The 22871-nt window shown below is 40.2% G+C and overlaps 1 protein-coding gene across 1 annotated transcript in view; it reads right to left on the bottom strand.

Annotated features, from left to right (window-relative positions):
• The window catches only part of GRIN3B (glutamate ionotropic receptor NMDA type subunit 3B), a 91101-nt gene that overhangs the window by 31909 nt on the left and 36321 nt on the right, over positions 1-22871 (bottom strand). The window contains exons 2-3 of the mRNA XM_089673580.1: positions 15858-16456; positions 6632-7679 (exon numbers count right to left, since the gene is read on the bottom strand). Of these exons, the coding sequence (XP_089529706.1) occupies positions 6632-7679; positions 15858-16456 (1647 nt within the window). The remainder of the gene's footprint in view (positions 1-6631; positions 7680-15857; positions 16457-22871) is intronic.

Raw genomic sequence — 22871 nt, 5'->3', positions numbered from 1 at the left:
ATAAATGTGGAAAAACGCAGCTAATCACAGAAAAACGCTGCTAAATGCTAATGCAAAAAAAGAGGAAAAACTCACATTTTTAACGTAACTTTACACAGCTAACGTTACCAGCGTTATCAAAACGTCCCGTGTGCATGAGGGCTCAGGATATCATTTCTAAACTACAAGCAATTGAACAGTATAGGGACATCAGTACAATATACTATACATTATTGACACAATCCAATACTTTATCTATTTGGTGCATCTAGGTGGCTGTGTTTAATTTATATAATATATATATATGATATATATTGTGGTCATGGGGTTTGGTGGGATAGCCCCCTGAAATCAGTTTAAGCACCCTGTGTTCTTTCTAAAGCTAACCATTTAATTATAGATTTTTTTCTTCAGTTTGCGGGCTGAACAAAAAAAAACTAAATCTAACAGATTAATCCTATCCCTGCTAGAAGACGAGTTCTTCTGCTGGGCTTCTGTATTCTGAATACCCCAACAGCGATTGCATCTGATTGGATGCAACCACTGGTTGGCGGACAATTTTCTGCCTGAGGCCTTACATTTTTCAGTTGAAGGATTGTGGGCAGGGGGTCTGGCAGAACAAGTTCGGCTGGTTCATCAGAAACTGGCCAGCATGTATGGGCAGCTTTATACTATAAATGTACTTAAAAATAGGTGTGTGAGACAATAGTCTTCAACTATTTACTATTTATAAGGAGTTCTACTAGGCAGACACTGTTCTAGGGTGTGACTGCCATTGTCTGCTGCAATTTTAGAAAGTTGTCAAATATTGATTTATGCATACCATCTAGTGGGTGACGAATAAATGGGATGATGTATTGCTGAACTTCGTATTGCAGAAGAATGATATGCCCTGCAGGGCTTTTCTTATCATTTTATATGTATGCTTTGCACCTATTTTGCTTACTACTTTGTATACGTCTCCTCTGCTGAATACTAACTAGGACTGTATTGTCGCTGATGGTGTTGAAAATTTGTCATATTTGCTGCTGGTTTTACAAATTCCATTGTTTCCTAGATTGTTTCCTATGTTGTTGAATAGAAGTATCATATCCTTAATATCACATTTGGGTTTATACAGTTGCTATACGCTGGGATATGTATAATATTGATACAGTGATCTGTTTTAGTGGCAACTATTTTGTATGACTTTCTGTGTTTTTACCCCACGCTATACTGTATAATGTTACAGTAATGTTGTTCTTACAGTATCTATGCTCAGTTTTGTGAGTTCACATACAGTATGTTCACTGGGTGGCCATTTTAGTAGAAGATATATACAGCATTGAGTGTCAACCCAAGGCCATGTGGTATGGTGTTCAATAGAAAATGTTTTTAATATGTTAATAACATATCCTGATATTGTTATGATGTTAACTGGAGTACTCTGGATCGTTTTTAGTAGTGGTCAGAGACTGTCTCTTGTGTACTTGAAATGTAGATATAGCTCTAAATTTAACAGTCAACATTTCTTTTGGATAATTAGCTGAGGTGGTTATCTAGCTAGGGCCAATCCCAATGAAGATACCAATTAATAATAAAAAAAAATAAAAAATAGCTGAATAATTAGGTAGTATGAACAACTCATCAAACCATACAGACAACAGAGCACATAAACCAATATATGATAGGTAGATGTGATCTACAACCCTAAGAAGTTGTCCTAACAAACTGAAGCTCTCTGTGTCTATTGACCGGAAAATATCTCATGTAAGCCACACAACAGATATAAGGGTAAAGCTATAAAATACACTAACTATCCACTTTATTAGGTACACCTGTTCATTTGATTGGTAACACAAATTGCTAATCAGTCAATCACATGGCAGCAATTCAATGCATTTAAGCATCTAGATGTTGTGAAGACAACTTGCTGAAGTTCAAAACAAGCATCAGAATGGGGAAGAAAGGGGATTTGAGTACTTTGAACGTGACATGGTTGTTGGTGCCAGACAGGCTGGTCTGAGTATTTCAAAAACTGCTGATCTACTGGGATTTTCACGTACAACCATCTCTAGGAATTACAGTGTATGGCAGTTGTGCGGACGAAAAATGCCTTTTGATGTCAAAGGTCAGAGGAGAATAGGCAGACTGGTTCAAGATGATAGAAAGGCAACAATAACTCAAATAACCACTTGTTACAACCAAAGTATGCAGAATACCATCTCTGAATGCACAACATGTCAAACCTTGAAGCAGATGGGCTACAGCAGCAGAAGACCACACCGGGTGCCATTCCTGTCAGCTAAGAACAGGAAACAGGCTACAATTCGCACAAGCTCACCAAAATTGGACAATAGATTGGAAAAACATTGCCTGGTTTGATGAGTCTCAATTTCAGCTGCGACATTCAGATGGTAGGGTCAGAATTTGGTGTAAACAACATGAAAGCATGGATCCATCTTGCCTTGTATCAATGATTCATGGATGTGCAGCTGACAAATCTGCAGCAACTGCGTGATGCTATCATGTCCTTATGGACCAAAATCTCTGAGGAATGTTTCCAATACCTTGTTGAATCTATGCCATGAAGAATTAGGACAGTTCTGAAGGCAAAAGGGGGTCCAACCCGGTACTAGCAAGGTGTACCTAATGAAGTGGCTGGTGAGTGTATATTGTAGAAACACTAAATGTATGAAAATACAACAAGATGCATACCAGCAACATGGCTACATCCATGCATGCATCTGTAAAGGCACATAAATAGAAATGTGGTAATAGTATAATGCATAAGCCATTTTACAGGCAATTTCAACCTCCTCCAACCAGCATTTGACTGTCAAAACAAACACTTAAATCAATGCAGCCTACTTTAATATGTTTAAAAGGGAATGTGTAGTGGTTTGGCATATATTTTCTTTATTTACTTATGCTCAAGGCCATATTGCACCTCCCTCCTCCAGTAAGGCTTTAAATGAGGTTTCAACAAACTATATTGTACCTGAAAGGGAAAATCTTCTGCAGTACATTGGAAAAACAAAGGTTGTACATATAGTAAAATAAATGAAAAAATAAATAAATAAATTAATAAAACATCAGTTTAAACACATATAAACATTAAATAACCTGTGCACACAACCTCTAAGGTTTTTCTAATCGGCCTTCATTTTTCGTTTCATTAGCCTCTTCTGCCTCCCTGTACTCCACTTTTCATCTTTCTCAACTGCCACACCTGTACAGCTACTCTTGTTTGCCCCCATAACCTAGGGTTCTATCTACAATGCTGCATTTATAATGATTCAATACAGGATGCAGTTTGTCCCATATTTTTTGTACTAGGACAGAGGCAGCTCCTGTTGTCTAGCATTCTTGGTTGCTGAGATGCAGGTGGCCAGCATTATCCCCTAAGAGAAGAACCTCTAAAACCATTGAATACAATACATTTGCCATATACCGAATGACCACTAAACATCAAATGGAATGAATATACTGAATTGTGAATTGTTGATGCCAATATAAAGTAAATGAGGTTCGTTATATCGCAAGTGTCACACGAGAACCAGAATAAATGAGAAATGACTGAAAAACATAAACCATATAACCCTTTGTGATGAATATGATGTATAGTAGATCTAAGCAGCTTCTGAATTAGAGCCATTTTATTAATTGCCATATAGGTGGAGCATCCACAAGAAGAAACCCACTAGAAGCTCCAGAAAATAACTTTATAAAAAGTCCACCATGAGTTCTAACCCCATGAAATGTTAGCATTCAAAGTGATTACCCTCTGAAGACCAAAAACTGTTCTTAAAGTAAATTCATGCTGTAGACTTAAAGTGTTACTAAGCCCACCACAGTAAAATCAGTCTGTATATGCAGTAAAGCATGCTTGTTATTCTCACTGTGGAACCTAAGGGGTTAATCCTCTGCATTGTGTAAAAAAGCTGTTTGATCCTTTCTTCTCTGTTCCTCCTCTTTTTCATGCGACCACCACTTATCTCCAGACTGAACTGCAGGCATGCACATGCTCAATTTGGTGTGTATTGCTAGAGAGGGTTTTTTTTTTCCTTGGGAGAGTGCATGTAATTAGCACAGGACAAATCAGCACTGTCCAGACAGAGGGTCAGGGGATTTCTATCCTCCTAGAGAAGAAAGAAAACTACTACAAGCTTTAACTAGTGGTGGGCTGGAAACAGATGAAAGTCACAAGACTGCTCTAACTGCTGATGATAAAAGATATTTAGCAGTTTATATTTACTAAAATAATTGCATTTCCATGTTCTGTGTACTGTGGGAGACCAGATATAGTGAATGCAGGGCCCTGGGTTTAGTAACACTTTAACACATAATGAGATAACGTATTCATTTGTAGGTCTTGCCTTATCAAAAATGATTATTGACCTTGTAAAGAAATGTCCATGCTTCTGAAAGTGGGTCATAAGAATGCCAAGACCTACTTAGTCCCTAGTCCATCTTCACCTTATTTTGCATAAGTATACACTCTTTCCAACAATACTAATAGCTCTACCCTACCAGGGGTGGATTGACCATTTGGAAAGTCGGGCACTGCCCGAGGGCCTGGGGTCAGTAGGGGGCCCCATGAGATGCCCCTGGTACCTTTTTCATAGGATTTTTTGAGTTTGGGCAAGGTCACAGGGGCCCTATAATCCCCTATTGCCCGGGGGCCCCATGAGTTGTCAGTCCGCCCCTGTACCCCACTGTTCAATTTACTACTATAATACTCCATACCCAGTACTTTTCCCTTATATACTGTACAAAGCTTCACAGAACACATTGGTCTATATACTGTACACCAGTAGTGTCATCAAACAAGAATGCACAATATATTGCAGTGGTGTTTTGATTTTCTGGAGTTGTAGAAAGAATGGAGTTTACATCCAACTTTGAAAATACATCCTACAGCTAGGACTAACATGACCAAAACCTGCCCAAACTTCTGAGCCTCACAGCCACTAGAAGGGAGCAGCCACATCTTCTTCCAACACAGAACTGACTAGCCAGTGCAGTACAGGACAGTAAAGCCTGGGTTAAAGTATACATAGATTCCTGGCACCTCACAGCAGAGAATTGCACTGCTCATTGGCGTATCAGAAACAGTAGTTCCTCTGAATGAGTGAGAAGTGGAAGAGTGGTCGTTAGCTGGTGGTGTGCAGACTGTGGGGTTATATAGGATATTTCAGCTCCTTTTTCCATTTTTGAAGATAATAGGGTAGTGTATGGTGATGGATTGAAGGTTCATTCTTCCAGGAGACATGCCAGCTAAGAAATGTTCTAAGCTGCAGAGCTGTCAATACCCAACCGAGTAATATACAAAACCTGCACGTCATGCCTCACTACTTTTCTTACTTCTCTGTAACTTAAAATTTTTTCCTGTGACTAACTTTCCCTCTAGGTCCCAGCTTCATACTAGGTTCACAACAGATACCATGCATTTTAGTTAATACACCATATTGAATTCTAGGAATAAATGTTTAATCCAATGCAGTCTGTGAGATGATATGGCTTGTAGGTTTGTGGCAGGAGGCCAGAGCCTAGATCTCTATGGGAGATCTTCAAGAAAAATATAGGAAGCTGGTAGATAACTACCCCCTACTGGAAATACAAGGCAAAATTATCATATTGAGAAAAAACAGATCTTAGAGACATCTGTTGTCATCCTTTGAGCTAGTAAAGATAAAGTTTTACATGTACTAACAAGAAATAGGCATTATTAGCCCTGATATATATATATATATATATATATATATATAACCAGGGCTTAAAATTTCAAGTCCTGAGCTACTAGCCAGGCCTTAGAGTTACTCGCCACCAACAAACACACACAAACAGAGACACCTGTACACACACACACACACATACAGACACATGTATATACACACAGGCACGTACGGACACGCATACACACAGATACATGTACATACACAGAAATACACACGCACAGACACATGTACATACATACACAGACACATGTACACACAGACACATGTATGTACATACACACAAACACACACATGTACATGCACGCACACACAGACACATGTACACACACACACATGTACACACACACACACATACATGTACATACACGCAGACACATGTACAGATACACACATGTACATACACACAGACACATGTACAATTGTACATGCATACTTAGACACACACAAACACATGTACACACACACACACCCCATAAAAAGTTGCAGTACTTCTTTGTTCAGTCACAGATTCGGGTACTGCATTCTAGGGGGAGGCAGAGAGCACAGCACACACTCCTTGCTTTGCTTTCACTGTGCTCAGCAATTGAGCAGTCTGACGGCTCCCAGTGCCAATGACAGATCTGGCCTGAGCTCCAAGCCTGCTCAGTAAGACGGCCCTGGGGGACACACTCGCCCCCGCCATAATTTCCACTCGCCATTGGCGAACAGGCGAGGGGAAATTTCAAGCCCTGTAATATACTCTCTTTATCATATTGAGTAAAAACAGATCTTAGAGACATCTGTTGTCATCCTTTGAACTAGTAAAGATAAAGTTTTGCATGTACTAACAAGAACTAGGCATTATTAGCCTTGAAATATATATATATATATATATATATATATATATATATAAAATCTATCTTTATCCCTTATAGTACATATGGATTACGTACCTTTGGATCATGGATTCCAGACAAAGCCTCAAAAGTCTTCTCTCCTACCATGACTGCAGCAAGGTTTGCAGTGTAACTTGACAAGACAAGTAGGCAGAAAATGGCCCAAAGGTTCATGAGAACTCTGCCTGTGCAACATTTGGGTGTTTTACTTGAGACTGTTCTCCCAAAGAGAATAGCATAACATAAGTTGAGTGCAGAAGAATAAGAGAAGACCTTCATACGATTACGTCCATGTGGGGTCATGCCAAAAGGACTTTTCCATTCATAGAATGTGAGAAACAATGCTGTAATGTGCAAAGCCACAAATATACCCAACCACATGGACCAGTGTAAGGGCCACATAAAGGCTCCAATAGGGGAGGCAGTGTCTTTCATTCTTACCAGGATACCAAGACTTGTTGAGTAAAAAGGACTGGTGAAGTCAATTACAGTGCTTCGAGCTGAGTTGATGCTAAATGAGGTGACAGCCATGTGGGCTGCTCCACTCAACAAGTCCCCAACTAATCCTGTCCAGTGATTCCCCTTCCGTGCACCATATTTTCCATCTCCAACAATATACAGTTCAAAATCGAACCCAAGATCTTCAGATAATTTTTCTAATAAGTCAATGCAGTAACCAAAACAGCATGTTTTGTATTCCAATGGTACAGAGCCATTTGGTGAGTTAAGTTCTTCAAACAGCATACCTAATAAGGCAGAGTTATTAGTCCGAGGATCCAAACACATTTGGCCAGCTGGGCAACTGCCATCTGCATCAACTTCTCGTGTGAAAACAAAAGGATGCTCCACCAGAGTTACCACTCGGAGTTTGGTACGTGGTGTCATTACTGAAACTGGTTCATGTTTTTTAATTCGATTCTGCCACAAACCTTCCTCCACTTCCATTTTACCTTCATGCCAGCCTCCCACAGTAACCCATGTTGGATGCCCTACAGAGTCACGCACAAGGCTCCAAATCTTGTAGTGGCGCTCAGTGTGGACCAGATTATTGCCTGTTACATAGATACGCCCTGTTTGTCCAGAGAACGATGTGTTGGATAAATACCTGTAACAAATGGAGACATGTTAAAGATGCTTAGCTTTTTTCCCAAGTTAAGCATTTTCTAATAATAGCTTGAGAAGAATAGTTTTCAGTTGGTGTATTGTATTAAATCAAGTCATCCCAAGATTAATAAAACATACAGACCTTCTGTGTTGGGTTATGTTGAATACATTTAGAGCACCTTAACCATATATATCAAGTATAAAATAGTGGTGCTAGGTCTAAGGCATGGTTATAGAGAAGTAATAAGGATTATAATTAGCCACTCCATAGAGGACAGTAAAAGGGTATTGTCTATATGTTGCAGAAATGCCCAAGGCTTGGCACAGGAACCTCCCCCTAAAAGTGTCCTACCTCCAGCATCCAGATTAAAAAGAAGTCCTTAGAAGTCCTAAGCATGGACTATGTTCTGCTCACTGCAAGGAGAGAAAGGGCATGCCTGCGCTCTTTCTTGAATGTGCTCATATATTCTTCTTTTCTACGTTTTGACTACATAATAGGCAGTACATTTACAAAGAATTAGGTAGAGCATAGAGCAGTCTATTAGATGCTTACAAACTAAAGTAAACGTCACCATTTGGAAGTTATAAGTCTGATTACATTATTCAAACGTAAAGCTACCTCTCACTAGACATGTTTTAACAAGCTAATGTCTTATATTACCTATGTATCAGTGAGAATTTCAGAGATTTAGCCCACCTAAATGTGAACTTTTCAAGGAATTGTCCCAAAATGTGGTAATTTAAGAGATAACAGATTTGTATGATATCGATATAATCAGTCATCATTCTGATAGATGAAGTGTTTTATTTTACCTTCTGGTTACTCTTTTGTGTATGGCTACCCATACATACAGTTGCAAGAAAAAGTATGTGAACCCCTTGGGATTACGTGGAGTTTTGCATGAATTGGGCATAAAATGTGCTCTGAACGTCATCTAAGTCACAACAATAGAAGAACACAGTCTGCTGAACATAATACTACACAAACATTAGATGTTGCCATGGTTTAATTGCACATAACATGTAAACATTCACAGTGCAGGGAGGAAAAAGTATGTGAACCTTTGGACTTATTAACTGGTTGACCCTCCTTTTGGCAGCAATAACCTCAACCAAACGTTTCCTGTAGTTGCAGATCAGACCTGCACAACGATCTGGAGTCATTTTGGACCACTCCTCTTCACAAAACTGTTTCAGTGTAGCAATATTCTTGGGATGTCTGGTGTGAATCGCTCTCTTAAGGTCATGCTACAGCATTTCAATCGGGTTGAGGTCAGGACTCTGACTGGGCCACTCCAGAAGGCGTATTCTGTGCTGTTGCAGCCATTGTTTTGTTGAATTACTTGTATGCTTTGGGTCATTGTCCTGTTGCATCACCCATCCTCTGCGGAGCTTCAGTTGGCGGACAGATGGTCGTACGTTTTCCTGCAAAATGTCTTGATAAACTCTGGAATTCATTTTCCCATCAATGATAACAATCCGTCCAGGCCCTGAGGCAGCAAAGCAGCCCCAAACCATGATGCTCCCTCCGCCATGTTTTACAGTGGGGATGAGGTTTTGATGTTGGTGTGCTGTGCCTTTTATTCTCCACACATAGTGTTGTGTGTTCTTCCCAAACAACTCAATCTTGGTGTCATCTGTCCACAGTATATTTTGCCAGTAGTGCTGTGGAACATCCAGGTGTTTTTTTGCAAACTTCAAACGTGCTGCAATCTTCTTTTTGGACAGCAATGGCTTCCTCCGTGGTGTCCTCCCATGTACTCCATTCTTGTTTAATGTTTTCCTTATTGTAGATGTGTTAACAAAAATGTTAGCATGTGCCAGAGATTTCTGTAGGTCTTTAGTTGACACTCTGGGATTCTTCTTTACCTCATGCAGCATTCTGCGCTGTGCTCTTGCAGTCATTTTTACAGGACGACCACGCCTAGGGAGAGTAGCAACAGTGCTAAACATTCTCCATTTGTAGACAGTCTGTCTTACCGTGGACACATGAACATCAAGGCTTTTGGAGATACTTTTGTAACCCTTTCCAGCTTCATGCAAGTCAACAATTCTTGATCGTAGGTCTTCTGAGAGCTCTTTTCTGCGAGGCATGGTTCACATCAGACAGTGCTTCTTGAAACCAGTAAACCCAAAACAGGTGTGTGTTTTTTAAGGGCAGGACAGCTGTCAGCAACACATCCAATATCATCACACTGATTGGAGTCAAGGTTGGCTTACTCCTGGCTCCAATTAGCTCTGGGAGAAGTCATTAAGCTAGGGCCTCACATACTTTTTCCTCCCTGCACTGTGAATGTTTACATGTTATGTGCAATTAAACCATGGCAACATCTAATGTTTGTGTAGTATTATGTTCAGCAGACTGTGTTCTTCTATTATTGTGACTTAGATGACGTTCAGAGCACATTTTATGCCCAATTCATGCAAAACTCCACGTAATCCCAAGGGGTTCACATACTTTTTCTTGCAACTGTATATAGATTTCTCTTGTTAAGCCCATGTTTGACAGAGCCACCCATGGCTCAATTTTTGGCTTTTATTTTACCTTCTGGTTACTCTTTTGTGTATGGCTACCCATACATATATAGATTTCTCTTGTTAAGCCCATGTTTGACAGAGCCACCCATGGCTCAATTTTTGGCTGCTTCCGCAGGAATTAGCCAGGATTCTAGGATATGAACCTATGTATTCCAGGCATTAACATTGTCCCTAAACTTCTTTTTAGGTCTTTAATAAGCTGTCTTTTAATTTTTTCCTACTATATCTGTGACGATCGCGGTGTCAGACCCCAGCCCTTCTCACCAAATTCGTGACCGAAGGACTAGCCAATCTAAAACCGTGCTGTCACGTGTGTAACAATGCCACACCCAGCTGCACTCTGCACAAAGATTTTCCAGCTAATGGACCACAATCTGTGTATCTGCAGCCTAGGAGCGATTGTTACTGGATCAGGTTATTTACACAAATACACTGCCACCACCTCCTTTTTGTCCAGAGAAAGAGGAAACTCGGCAATATCAGCAATAACACTATGAGGTATGCATAAGCGTCGGTATACCACTGTCACTGCAGGCAGAGATATACTGAAGTTTAAAACACACGCACAGTAGCGCTCTTCAGAGGCAGGGGTTTTTAGTTTGCATTAAAGAGCTTTAGAACCAGTTCAACACTTTCAGAAAGTAAGATTTATTACTAAAAGGTCAAAAAGGTGCAATAAAAATATTTACAGAAAAAATATGTAGCCAATATATATATATAGATAAACAAAGAGCAATAGCACAGCAAAGAGATAACAGAAAGGAATTTAGATAGATAAAGTACTTGCCGTCAGCCTTGGTTAAAGCATCTTTCAAGTGTCAGAGCAAAAGGGTCCATTATCTCCCAAAGTTGGTTCCGATGTCAAAAGGGAGAATCTTCAACTTTTTTCAACTCAGCTTAGCTTAGCTTTTTCTAGGAACTCAGCAGGGTGTCTCCCTGAGGCAGAGAACCAATCGCCTCATGTGGGCAGGTGTTGCAGGCGGAGACCCAAGCTATGACCAAAAACCCTCCCAATTGATGTCATGGTTCATAACTTACCCTGGATACATATAACATTCTATCCATGAGTAGATTAATATGCAGAATCTTCTGCTGAACGTCTACATATGAAATATGACATACCTGTTGTGACGGGTAAGGAGATATCATTCTCTGCTTTCCTGTATATGTCAGATAGGGGGTGTAATATATCAGATGACTTGTATTAAAGTGACCGGTTTGAATATCTGCCTGGTTTTTAGGTAAGTCTCTCATATTCCAAGATATGTAATCATAGGGGAAGGTGGGTCTTGAATGTGATGTCTGCTTTATGGCTTATCTGGAATGTCTTTGAACTCAGTGAAGGACTTGGTTTATGGCTTTACGATATCTTTCCAAGCAAGAGTCTCGCAGACATATGGGCACCAGCTAATTGGGGTTTTTAGCCATGATGCCCTCCCAATGAGTTTGCTGCCTGTGATCTCTGTCATCATCCAGACCACATGTCACTCAACAGAGAGGGAGGGGGGATATCGGAGGAATCTGATTTGGGAGAGAGAGATACAAGATGGAGGGGTTTGGAGCAAAATGGATGACTGTGTCCATCTCTGTGTGCACGATTGCTACAATATCCTCTCTGTCTCAATCTGGTTGTAAAGTTTTTTAGCTTTTGATCTAAACTCTGAGTTTTTTTAAGGATATTGTCCTTAGCCGTAAATATTGACAATATGGAACTGACTTAATCAGAATTAGGCTGAGCACTAAGGACATGAGCAAGGTATAGCATAGTATAGTAGTATACTATTTGTAGCTATATAAAAAAAGTGCAGTGCAACAAAAACAATTGATCGATATACTTTCACGCATCAAGATGTAAACGTCTGTGCTATTTGAACTACTGTATAACACAAGTAAATGCAACTGAAAAAAAAAGCGATCGATAAAGTGAAACAACTGATTTATATACCTCAAGTACACTCACTGGCCTCTTTATTATGTATACCTTGCTAGTACCAGGTTGAATCCTCATTTGCCATCAGAACTGCCTTAATTCTTTGTGGCATAGATTCAACAAGGTGTTAGAATCATTCCTCGGAGATTTTGGTCCATATTGACATGATAGCATTCCTTTCTTCCCCATTCTGATGCCCGGTTTGAACTTCAGCAAGTCGTCTTCACCATGTCTAGATGCCTAAATGCATTGAGTTGCTGCCATGTGATTGGCTGAGTAGCAATTTGTGTTAATAACCAATTGAACAGGTGTACCTAATAAAGTGGCCAGTGAGTGTAAATATTAACCGATTGTCCGCCGCCCTATAGTAGACGTACTGCTACATGGCAGCAGGGCTGCGCAAATTCACGTATATATACGTAATTTTCATTTCCAGGTAGGGGACGTGCCTGTATGCATGCCGCCCTACCCGCACTGCCCTTGGCAGCTATGGATGTCAATCACCAGGTCCCGACCGAGTAAACTGACAGGGGAAAGACCTGTGTGTAAACAACACAGGTCTCTCACCTGCCAGCAAGAACATACTGCTGTGTATTTCTCTGCACAGCATAACATCAAAAGAAAGCTCTATTTGTGGGGAAAAAAAGGACAAAAATTTAATTTATGTACAGCATTGCATGACCAGGCAATTGTCACTTCAAGTAAAGCAGCGCCGTATCGCAAAAAATGGCCTGGTCAGCAAGGGGGGTAACTCCTCTGGAGGTCAAGTGGTTAATGTGTAATAATAATGTCTTCAATAAAAATATGTTTATATATCGCCAAAAAAGTGTTTGTGTGATTGTTTAAAATGTTTATATACCACCCGAACTCATGCAAAAGATAAAGAAAAAAATTAGTCTTATTTAGTCAAAATTATAAATGTCCTCCAAATCCATGCAGAATATCTCCTTCTTCTTATAGCTCAAATAACAGAGAGGTTTACATTAATGCACATGTGAATTTATATCGATCGATCCTTTTTGTTGAACTGCACTTTTTTTAATATAGTTTGCTGGTTGATGTGGGAACACATGACTAGAGGGAGAGGTCAAACATCAAATCAAAAAAGGAGATTGTGTCCTTATCAGAATTTATAGCGAATACATCATTCAAATTCATATTTTTCCATAAATTCGATCAGTTTTTGTTCAGTGCCTGTCCAAATGATGAAGATGTCATCTATATACCTGTGCCACATTACCACATAGCACAGGTATACAGAGTTCCTAAGTCCCCATCACTAAAAAGTTTATATTCCCACCTCCCAGGTGATGATTAGTAGTGCAGGACAGGGCATATATGATCCCCATTGCCATCCCCTGCACCTGGTGGTAGTGGGAGCCAGCGAAAAAAATCATTGTTTCAAAATGAAGTTGAATAAATGCCTAATTAATTAATTTTGTTCTGACATAATGATTTAATCTAAAAACTGTTTAACTACAAATAAACCCTTGTGACATCATCGCGGCTCAGCCATTTGAACTGCCGGAGTCTGCGAACCTGGAAGAATGAAGATGGAAGCCCTGTCAGCGGTGACAGCGTGCTGCTGGGGTTTTTTTTTTTAAGGTACTATAAGTTTCACATTATGACATTGCCTTGCAATGGGAAAGTGTTTGTTTTCTGGAGTTTACTAACGCTTTAATATAACACCTCCACCCCTAAAGCAACTAGCGTGGCTTCCCTCCAACTAAATAAGGTGGTTCTAGTAGAAGCATCACTAAATAGAGACCATGGTCTGGATCCAGACTGAGTCACAGTCCCAACCAGACCACTGCACCACTTAGGAGCTTTTTCTCCTTCCTCCGTTGCTGGTGTCATTCTCATAGCAGAGCTGACAGCAGGAGGCAGGAAAGTTCTAGACAGAAGACAGGAGCTACCCAAGTTAACTTTTTAAGTTAACCAACAGGTGATTGGTTGCTAGGTCACATGGTAGTCCTAGAAACCATAAACCAGCTTGTTAACATGAAAAGTTGTGCAGCCCTCCATCCAGAACTGCAGGGCACCCTCTGCCCTGTGTATCTGTGTAAGTTAGGACAGCAAAGAGGGCTAGAACAAGATTTGAAGGATGGGGGCAGGGGTGATGTAAAGGGATCTGAGGACAGTAATGTGTGTGTGGGGGGGGGGTGTAGGGGGGTGGGATGTGAAGAAGACAGAGGACACTTAAGTTGAGGGGGACTGACGTGAAGGGGGGCTGAGGACACTGCTGTGAAGGAGAGATGGTGATGTAAAGGGGGATCTTGATGTGAAGGGGGGGCCGAGGACACTGATTTAAGAATGGGATTGTGATATAAGAGAAGGGGAACTGTGATATGAGGACTCAGTCAGAGTCATCACCCAAGCTGTGATTTGGATCTCTTCTGGGAGATACTGTAATTTTGCTGACTAGACCTCCGTGAATATTAATGTGGTATTAAACCCCAATCCAAAAATGTAATACATCACTGCTTATCAGTCATTAGATGTGGTGGCTGCATTCATTTTTTAGCCTTTTTTTCCCCTCTGTTTTCCCCTGGTGATCTAGCCAGTAACACACCTCCTGTATTATACAAACACCACTCTGGATGAATGAGCACAGGGGCAGATTTGGACTGCAGCATTGTCAGTCAGTGGGGAGGGGAGTGTTAGATGTACTAGTAGATTTAAATACAACAACAAATTGCAGCTGAACTCCAGACAATACAGGGGCAGATTTGGACTGCAGCATTGTCAGTCAGTGGGGAGGGGAGTGTTAGATGTACTAGTAGATTTAAATACAACAACAAATTGCAGCTGAACTCCAGACAATACAGGGGCAGATTTGGACGGCAGCATTGTCAGTCAGTGGGGAGGGGAGTGTTAGATGTGCTAGTAGATTTAAATACAGCAACAAATTGCAGCTGAACTCCAGACAATACTTTATAATTAGTTACAGCAAACTGTTTTTTTTTTCATCTTGGGATAAAGGTTTTATATAAATAAATAAAATTGGATCATTTAGGCACACCTGCCAAACAGATTTACTGCCTGAATCAAAATATCAAAATAGAAGATGAAAAACTTAAAAAGAGAAATTAATGCAACCATCACATCTAAGAATTGGTAAGCTGCAATATAAGAAATGTTTGCTTTTGAGTTTAATATTGCTCTAATTCAATACCACTGCTATAGTATATGAAAAACACTCCAAGTGTGGTCTTAAAAAGCTATCAATATACTTTACAAATATTTGTGTATACACAGTATTATACTCGTATTCTTAGTATAGGAACCAACTCCCGATACCATGTATATTCCTAGAAGATTAGTGATGTCCTTGTGGATCTTAGGAAGTGCATAAAAAGTGGGTTCTCTAAAATATTGCACTTTCAGAAAATTATCAGTACTTTAATAATACCTTCATGTATTGCTCCATCCACCACCAGGAATTTATTCTGAGCTATTTTAGCCTGTTGTTTAGAAATCTTATTTTATACAAATTGTGTCATTATTAGATATAGTGACAATGTTTCACAGTAGCATATTTGTATTTCTATATATAAATGCATTGTGAATGGTTTCCTAGAGCAAACTTCTGTTCTCAAAGGTAGAGAAGCAGCCCTGCTTTTTGGAAAGAATAAATATAAAAGAATAATTTATATAATGGTTGCATCAAATAATTGCACAGTTTAAATGTTAGTAATTACAGTATCTCACCTGGAAAGGTACATGCCAGAAGACTCATTTTGTGATGTCTGTTTATCGTTGCAATTTATCATGGTTTGAATAAGTGCAAGATCTGGTCTCACTTGGACTGCTCTGGAGATGGCTTTAGTTACTAGCCCCACCGCATCTCTTAAAAAGTTTTCCAGACTTGGTCGGCTGACTTCTCCATAAGCTAACAAACCAGGGGGCAAGCCATCTGTCTGCATCTCTTCCACATTAAGTGGTTGTCCAACCAGCCAGTGAAACTCAAGTGGCTCCAGCCCATAGTCTTTGGCTGCTTGGAACACCAAGGAAGATCGCTGGGCATCACATCCATGTAGAAGCAAAGGTATCTGGGGATTCTTTATAGTATCAAAGTGATGATTCAGGTAAGTTCCCACATCAGCATCATCAAGTGAGTAAATGTTGAGGATCTCATGTGTCTCTATGCTTGTATTAGTGGTCAAATAGTCAAGTATGATGGTGCTTTCCCATGGGTGGCATGTGATAACAGCTAGTTCTTCCCAGCTATTGTTCTGTAAGACACTGTTCAAGATTTCCATTAGAGAATCCACTGAACTTCTCATATCCATTCGCAGATGAAAAGGGTTCTGAAAAGAATGAAGCACCAAATGCTTATTAGATATCACAGATACAATGTGCAAACTGTTTAAATAACAATGGATCACTTTCTGAAGCAATTCCAAAGCAATAATCCAAAGCAAAGCCTATTGTTTTCAAATAAAAAGCTCAGGGATATGTGGGCTTCAAGAGGTTTGGCCTAAAGCTGGCCATAATTGGTGTGGATCTGTCAGTTCAACAGGGACTGGCCAAGATTCGATCCACGTATGGGCAGGCTGATTGTACCCAAGTCGATCGATCAATCCTACGAAAGATTTTCCCATCAACATTGACTGTGTTGATGGGGAAATAGAGCAATTTTCTTACCTGTAACCCGTGGTTGCAGGTAAAAAATTATGTTGTCTGTGTCCTGCCTTAGCCTCTTCTAAGAGTGAATAAGTACTTATACAAAAGACAACTCAAAGCTGAATTTCAAGCAAATATTGTGTAATATAGTGTTATATATATAATAGGTAAAAATAATGTTTGAACATGTTTGAAGTCCAGCCTGTATAAAAATCAAGGCTCCCTCCATCGATCCAGTGGAAAAACAAGCATAGCCTTCAAGGGACAGGAAATTTGTTGCCAGGTGAAAATTAATGAGAAAAAGCCTGTAAAATGATAACTAATGTAGCCTCTCATTTAAATAATGGTAAGCTGCAATTTGTTATATTTTTGCTTTTGGGTTTAGATACGCTATATAGAAAACCTGTAAATATGGGGGTTCCACAGGTACTCTTCTGAAAATGCTAGTTGCTATGCTGAACCATAAAAAGAGTTATGAATCTGTAGGGTATATGTGGAATGAAGGCTTGTGAATCTGAAAATATCAAAGCCGATAACACACAAAAAAATAGCATTTTACGAAGGCGGTCTGGAATGGTAATTTCTTGACTGTTTCTGCAGACAGAAAAGTTCAAAAACGGCTTTGCTGTCTGGCGGAGGTGGCTGAAGCTTAAGACTGAGTATATAGAATTACAAATTCTTTTTTCAGGTTATTTTAGATTTAAAAGGACTTGTAAATGTGGAAAATGTGCCAGTTTTTGGGGAACCAAAAAACATTGGAAACACAATGTGATTACATTTTGATGTGTAGAACAACCAATACAGTATCCCTATACAGTTTTTATGAGATAACAGTGGATTTGATTGTGACTTTCTGAATTCCTTCCCAATGATTTATGACATCAACAACTAGTTTAGCTTCTTTGTTAACATTCTGAATATGGAGATTCTCAAGATATGCCTGCCATAGAAGTTCAAGGGATGCACTGTGCAGGCACAGCCAGCAGCAAGAAGATTTCAGCCAGTAGCTGTAAACATATTGGAAAGCCAAGGCCATGGATCAAAGCAAATATGTATCTGGGGTGGGAGAGGATGGATATACCCTTTATTAGGGTAGCTGAGCACGATGTATAAGTATCCTTTATATCAGCGGTCACTAAGTGGCGGACCTCGGTCTGCGAAAGGCCCCAGCAGTGCTGCCGCCCGGACCACCATCCTGCAATGACAGATCCGCTGCTGAGCAGGGAAGTCGTGTTGGCAACATGGCATCACGTGTGTGCCCCGCCCCTTTTAGCTCACTGTCTCTCCGGCTCCCGCTCCCTGCCTGTACACAAGCGTCCAGCAAGGATCTCGGCACTGCTCCTGTCTGCCCTCAAGGTAGGGTGTAGACTTACAGGGGCACTCTGATGGGCACATTGAATGTTAAGGGGCACTCTGGTGGGCACAACATAGAATGTGCCCATCAGAGTGCCCCTTAATATAATTGTGCCCATCAGGGTTCCCCTTAATATAAATGTGCCCATCATGGTGCCCCTTAATATAAATGTGCCCATCAGCATGCCTCTTATTTTATGTTAAGGGGCACTCTGATGGGCACATTTTATGTTAAGAGGCACCATGATGGGCACATTTATATTAAGGGGAACCCTGATGGGCACATTTATATTAAGAGGCACTCTGATGGGCACATTTTATGTTAAGAGGCACTCTGACAGGCCCATTTTATGTTAAGAGGGCACAAATGCACACATACTGAGGAAAGGGGCACTCTAATGAGCACATGTGATGGAAAGGGACACTCTGATGGGGAATATGATGTAAAGGGACACTCTGATGGGGAATATGATGTAAAGGGGAACTCTGATGGGGAAATATGATAGAAAGGGGTACTTTGAGTATAAGGGGGAACTCTGACGGGAATACCTGCTGTAAGGTGGTAATGTGATGGGGGTACCTGTTGTGAAGGGGCACCCTGATGGGGACAACTGATGTAAAAGAGCATTCTGATGGGCATACCTGATGTGATGGGAATACATGATGTAAAGTTGCACTCTGATGGCGACACCTAATGTAAGGGGGCACACTGATGGGCACACCCTATTCGGACCTCGGTCAGAAGAAAACCTCCTTTGCACCTCACTCGGACCTCCTTGAATTGTAATTCAATACCCCTGCTTTATATGAATGTATACTTATCTTTTCTCATTGAACTGGACATACTATTTAGATGTTTTCTTTTCCCACATGATTTTGAGATGTTGTAATTAATGCAGAGAATCTAATGTCTTTTCATATGGTCTTTCCAAGACTGGATAAAATAATTTATTTCAAAGAGTCTTTATGGTGGGTCATAGACAGGCAGATGTCAAGCTGAGAATGGTGTACACTAAAACATACCGATAGCTACAGTTCCTGGCACTCTTTGCTTGTATGGCTGGAGTGCTGGACACTGAAAATGTCTATGTTCTGTAATTAACATTTTCATGATTATAGGCTCTCATTATTGGCTTCTAGGTATTGCCTTCATGGTTCATTGATGCTGTAATTTGTTACATCACTTGCAGGTATTAAGCTGTGTATGCTGACAGAGGGCAAAACATATATTTTAATAGTTTTCCTTTGTGAGCACCTGGGTAATGATATTTGTGAAGAAGTTCCATTTATTCATCTGTTCAACTTTATTGGTAAATAAATTAGAACTATTCATCTACTCATCTTTGTTTTCAGGTATTTCCCACTCTGGGTGAAAGAGAGTTTCCAATCTCATGAAAAATAATGAGCCTATATATCAAGAAGAAAATGCCGTTTAGATTATCTTTGCTTGTTCTGAAAATATTGTGTTTGTATATCTCATCCCTTTGTTAATGATTAGTCAATGGTGTACTGATTTAAAATCCCTTAAGTTTTAATAGATTCTGTTTTGCAAGCCTTAAATTGTTAGTCTCAAAAAAGAGATAGATGACATCACTACAGGACTGTCTTCAGAAACAATTGACAGTGGAAGGCAGTACAGAGGGTTGGTATCTTTGCCTTTTATAAGCTATTATCTGCCCCCAGTGCTAAGCTACCTCATAAACTGGCTTTGGAAGCAGACTTAACACACCTACACACAATGAGAATATTGGATGAATTTTTTTTGCATGCTAATCTCATATCGATAATAAAAAGGTTACTAAAGTTATGAAAATTCTCATAAAACAGAATTAAAATTTGGAAGTGTTGTCATGAATGGTAAGGTATTTGTATTGTATTTTTGGAGGAAAACTGTATTGGTTAAATGAAAATTGTACTTGTCTCTTCAAATAATTTATTTTCAATAATGCTTATTCATTTTTTTCATAAGAAAGAAGTTACAAACCAGTACAGAAAATATACATCCATTTTTTCCCCCATATAAACTACAGCCCTTTCGGGCTGAACCAGGCAAGGCGCAAAATACAATATTTCAAAACTATTATCTGTTGATGGTGACCAAAGCGGTCCCTTAGGGTTGTATATGGAAGACCTGCAACAATAAGATAACAGAAAAAATTAAATCTAATGTAAAACTTTTTGTCAGGTCTGGTGTCATAAACCACCACGACCTGTATAACTCTTCAAATAATTTCAAACGAAAGCTGTGGGCTTACAGTCAGATTATCATACGATGGCTTCTATAGCAGTATTTTTTGTACAATTTTCTGATCGGGTATACTAAGCTTTAGGTTTCTGATGGTTTGGTGATTGTTATCTCAAGTGTAGTGTTCCTCAGTGAGTTTATTCAACTCCAGAAATACAGGGGGTTCCACTATCAGCATTAACATAAATCAAATTCAGCCTCCTGGCTCTCCCTAGCAGCATTGCTTGCTCAGGCCTTTTGCCTTGGTCCTCCAGACCATCTAACATGGTACCACTGAGCTCCTGTGCATCCTGTGTACCTGACACTCAGCTCTTTTGCAGCTCTCTGCTGTTCTATCAACAACTGCACCTACACATGCACTGGCTGCCCAGCGCAGCCTCACTGTTGGAGTCTTCTTGATTCCTACGCGGAGACCTCCTATTTCTCGGGTATTTCTCGGGTGGAGCACCAAACTATTGTCAGGTCCCAATTTATAAGGGCTGTCAACACCTCTCTGGAAAGACCTGGCCACTGGTTTGTGGACTTCTTCCCTTCCAAGATAGTTTAAAGTCTCTGAGATACAGACCCTGGTCAGAGAATTACAAAACCCTGAGAAAGATGAAAAACCACCTTTCTTTGTTGAGAACTGAAGTTCTGGAGCCCCTCAACATGTGAGAAATTACACTACCATTACCATTTTAACCTGCGTGTGTCACATTGTGTGTTTATACCAAGGCTAAACATTCCAGGGTATGTAAACTTTTAATCAGGGCCATTTGGGTGATTTCTGTTATCAGTATGATTTAAAAAGGAGCCAAACAACTAGGTGATGTATGTGTATGTGTTGAGTTCCGTTACAAAAAGACTGCAACGACATCTGTGTATGTGACCTCTTATTAAATATTCAATGAAAACTATTGCGACATAAAGTGTTTGTCTAGGCAAAACTGTGTTTTTGTACATTTTTGGATGGAGTGGAGAAAGATAAGAACCCCTGTTAGATGTTTACTGCTATCTGGGGCTCATTTAGAGAAATTTCACTCACTTCCTGTCCTGCTGACAGGAAATAAGGGAAATCTGCAACAGCTACATGCTTTACTTTTGTATAGTAAGGGAAGGCTAGAACGCCTGTTGGATTTTTATCTCTGTATTATTATTATTTATTATTATTATTATTATTATTATACAGGATTTATATAGCGCCAACAGTTTGCGCAGCGCTTTACAATATAAGGGAGACAGTACAATTACAATACATTTCAGTACGGAAGGAATAGGAGGGCCCTGCTCGTGGAGCTTACATTATTTCTGTATGTATTGGTGTTGCAGATATTCCCTTACTTCCTTGTCTGGTAATTGTGATTGTAAGAATAAGTGGAGAAAATCTCTCTTTCACACTGATGGTCCAATCTGATCCGCCTTTCAGTTTTTCAGTCAGACCCTAACGGACCATCCATAGACCTCTATAGACCAGCGGGTGTCAGTAGACAAGTGTCCGCTGACACCCACCAGCATCTGATCCGATCCTGTATGCCAAAAACAAACAGATGGGGATCCATTCCCCATCCATCCAGAGGATCAAATGACAGTCGGGTGGAAATGGAGAGGTGGTCCATTTCCATCCGACTGCCTGATAGGAAAAAGCAGGCTGTGTCTGTGTCCGCTCTGCAGCAATGGAGCAGACACAGACCTGTTGTCCACTTGCTCAGTGGGACAAGCGAAGAAATCTCCCATAGAGCAAACAGATTGGCTGGCAGGTCTGCCCTGTCTGAAATGGGCCTAACACAGCCCTGGATAGAAGTAAAAACCTGCCAGGGATTCTTACGCTTTCCAACTCCTTCTAATACTAAAAAATTTTGGTTAAGCAAGCACTTTGAAAGACTTACAGTCACTGTTGTGGTATTTTATATCAGGTTCTGTCATAAGGCATGCACCAAAATTTCCGTGGCCGAAACGTTTCAGCCGAAAACACCCCTATCGGCCGTTGGCCGATTTGAAAATAAGCAATGAAACAGGTGCTGAAAATAACCCTGCCCCCTTGCCGCCACTGGTGCCACTTGACACCACCCGCCGCTGCTCGGTAGTTCTCAGCCTTAGTTGAAACACCACCAAATGATCCTGGCACTGGGCATAGAGATAAGTGAAGGAAAGATGGCCTCCACTCATCGCCATAACCTTGGAGGACCGGAGCGATGTCACTTGCAGTTCTGACGCCTTGTAAACAAGGCCATTTTTTTTAAAGCACTAGATCAATGCTTTTTTTGCTAGAGGATAGATGTGGGGTCTTATTGACCCATATCTCTCCATAAAGAGGACCTGTCACTAATTATTTCTATCACAAGGGATGCATGTATTCCTTTTGATAGAAATTAAAGTAATTAACATTTTTTTTAAAGGCACAGTGAAAAAAAAAATGTAAAAAAAGTTTAAAGTGCTTCTGTCCCCCCTCGTGCTCACATGTAGTGGTGAACGCATATGTAGGCCACGCCCACACATGTAAATGGTGTTCAAACCGCACATGT

Source organism: Staurois parvus, unplaced genomic scaffold (genome assembly GCF_062004578.1).
Source record: "Staurois parvus isolate SC_StPar_1 unplaced genomic scaffold, SC_StPar_1.0 ptg000141l, whole genome shotgun sequence".
Classification (NCBI taxonomy): domain Eukaryota; kingdom Metazoa; phylum Chordata; class Amphibia; order Anura; family Ranidae; genus Staurois; species Staurois parvus.
Note: the sequence above shows the minus strand (reverse complement) of the source record. Positions and strands in the feature narration are given on the sequence as shown.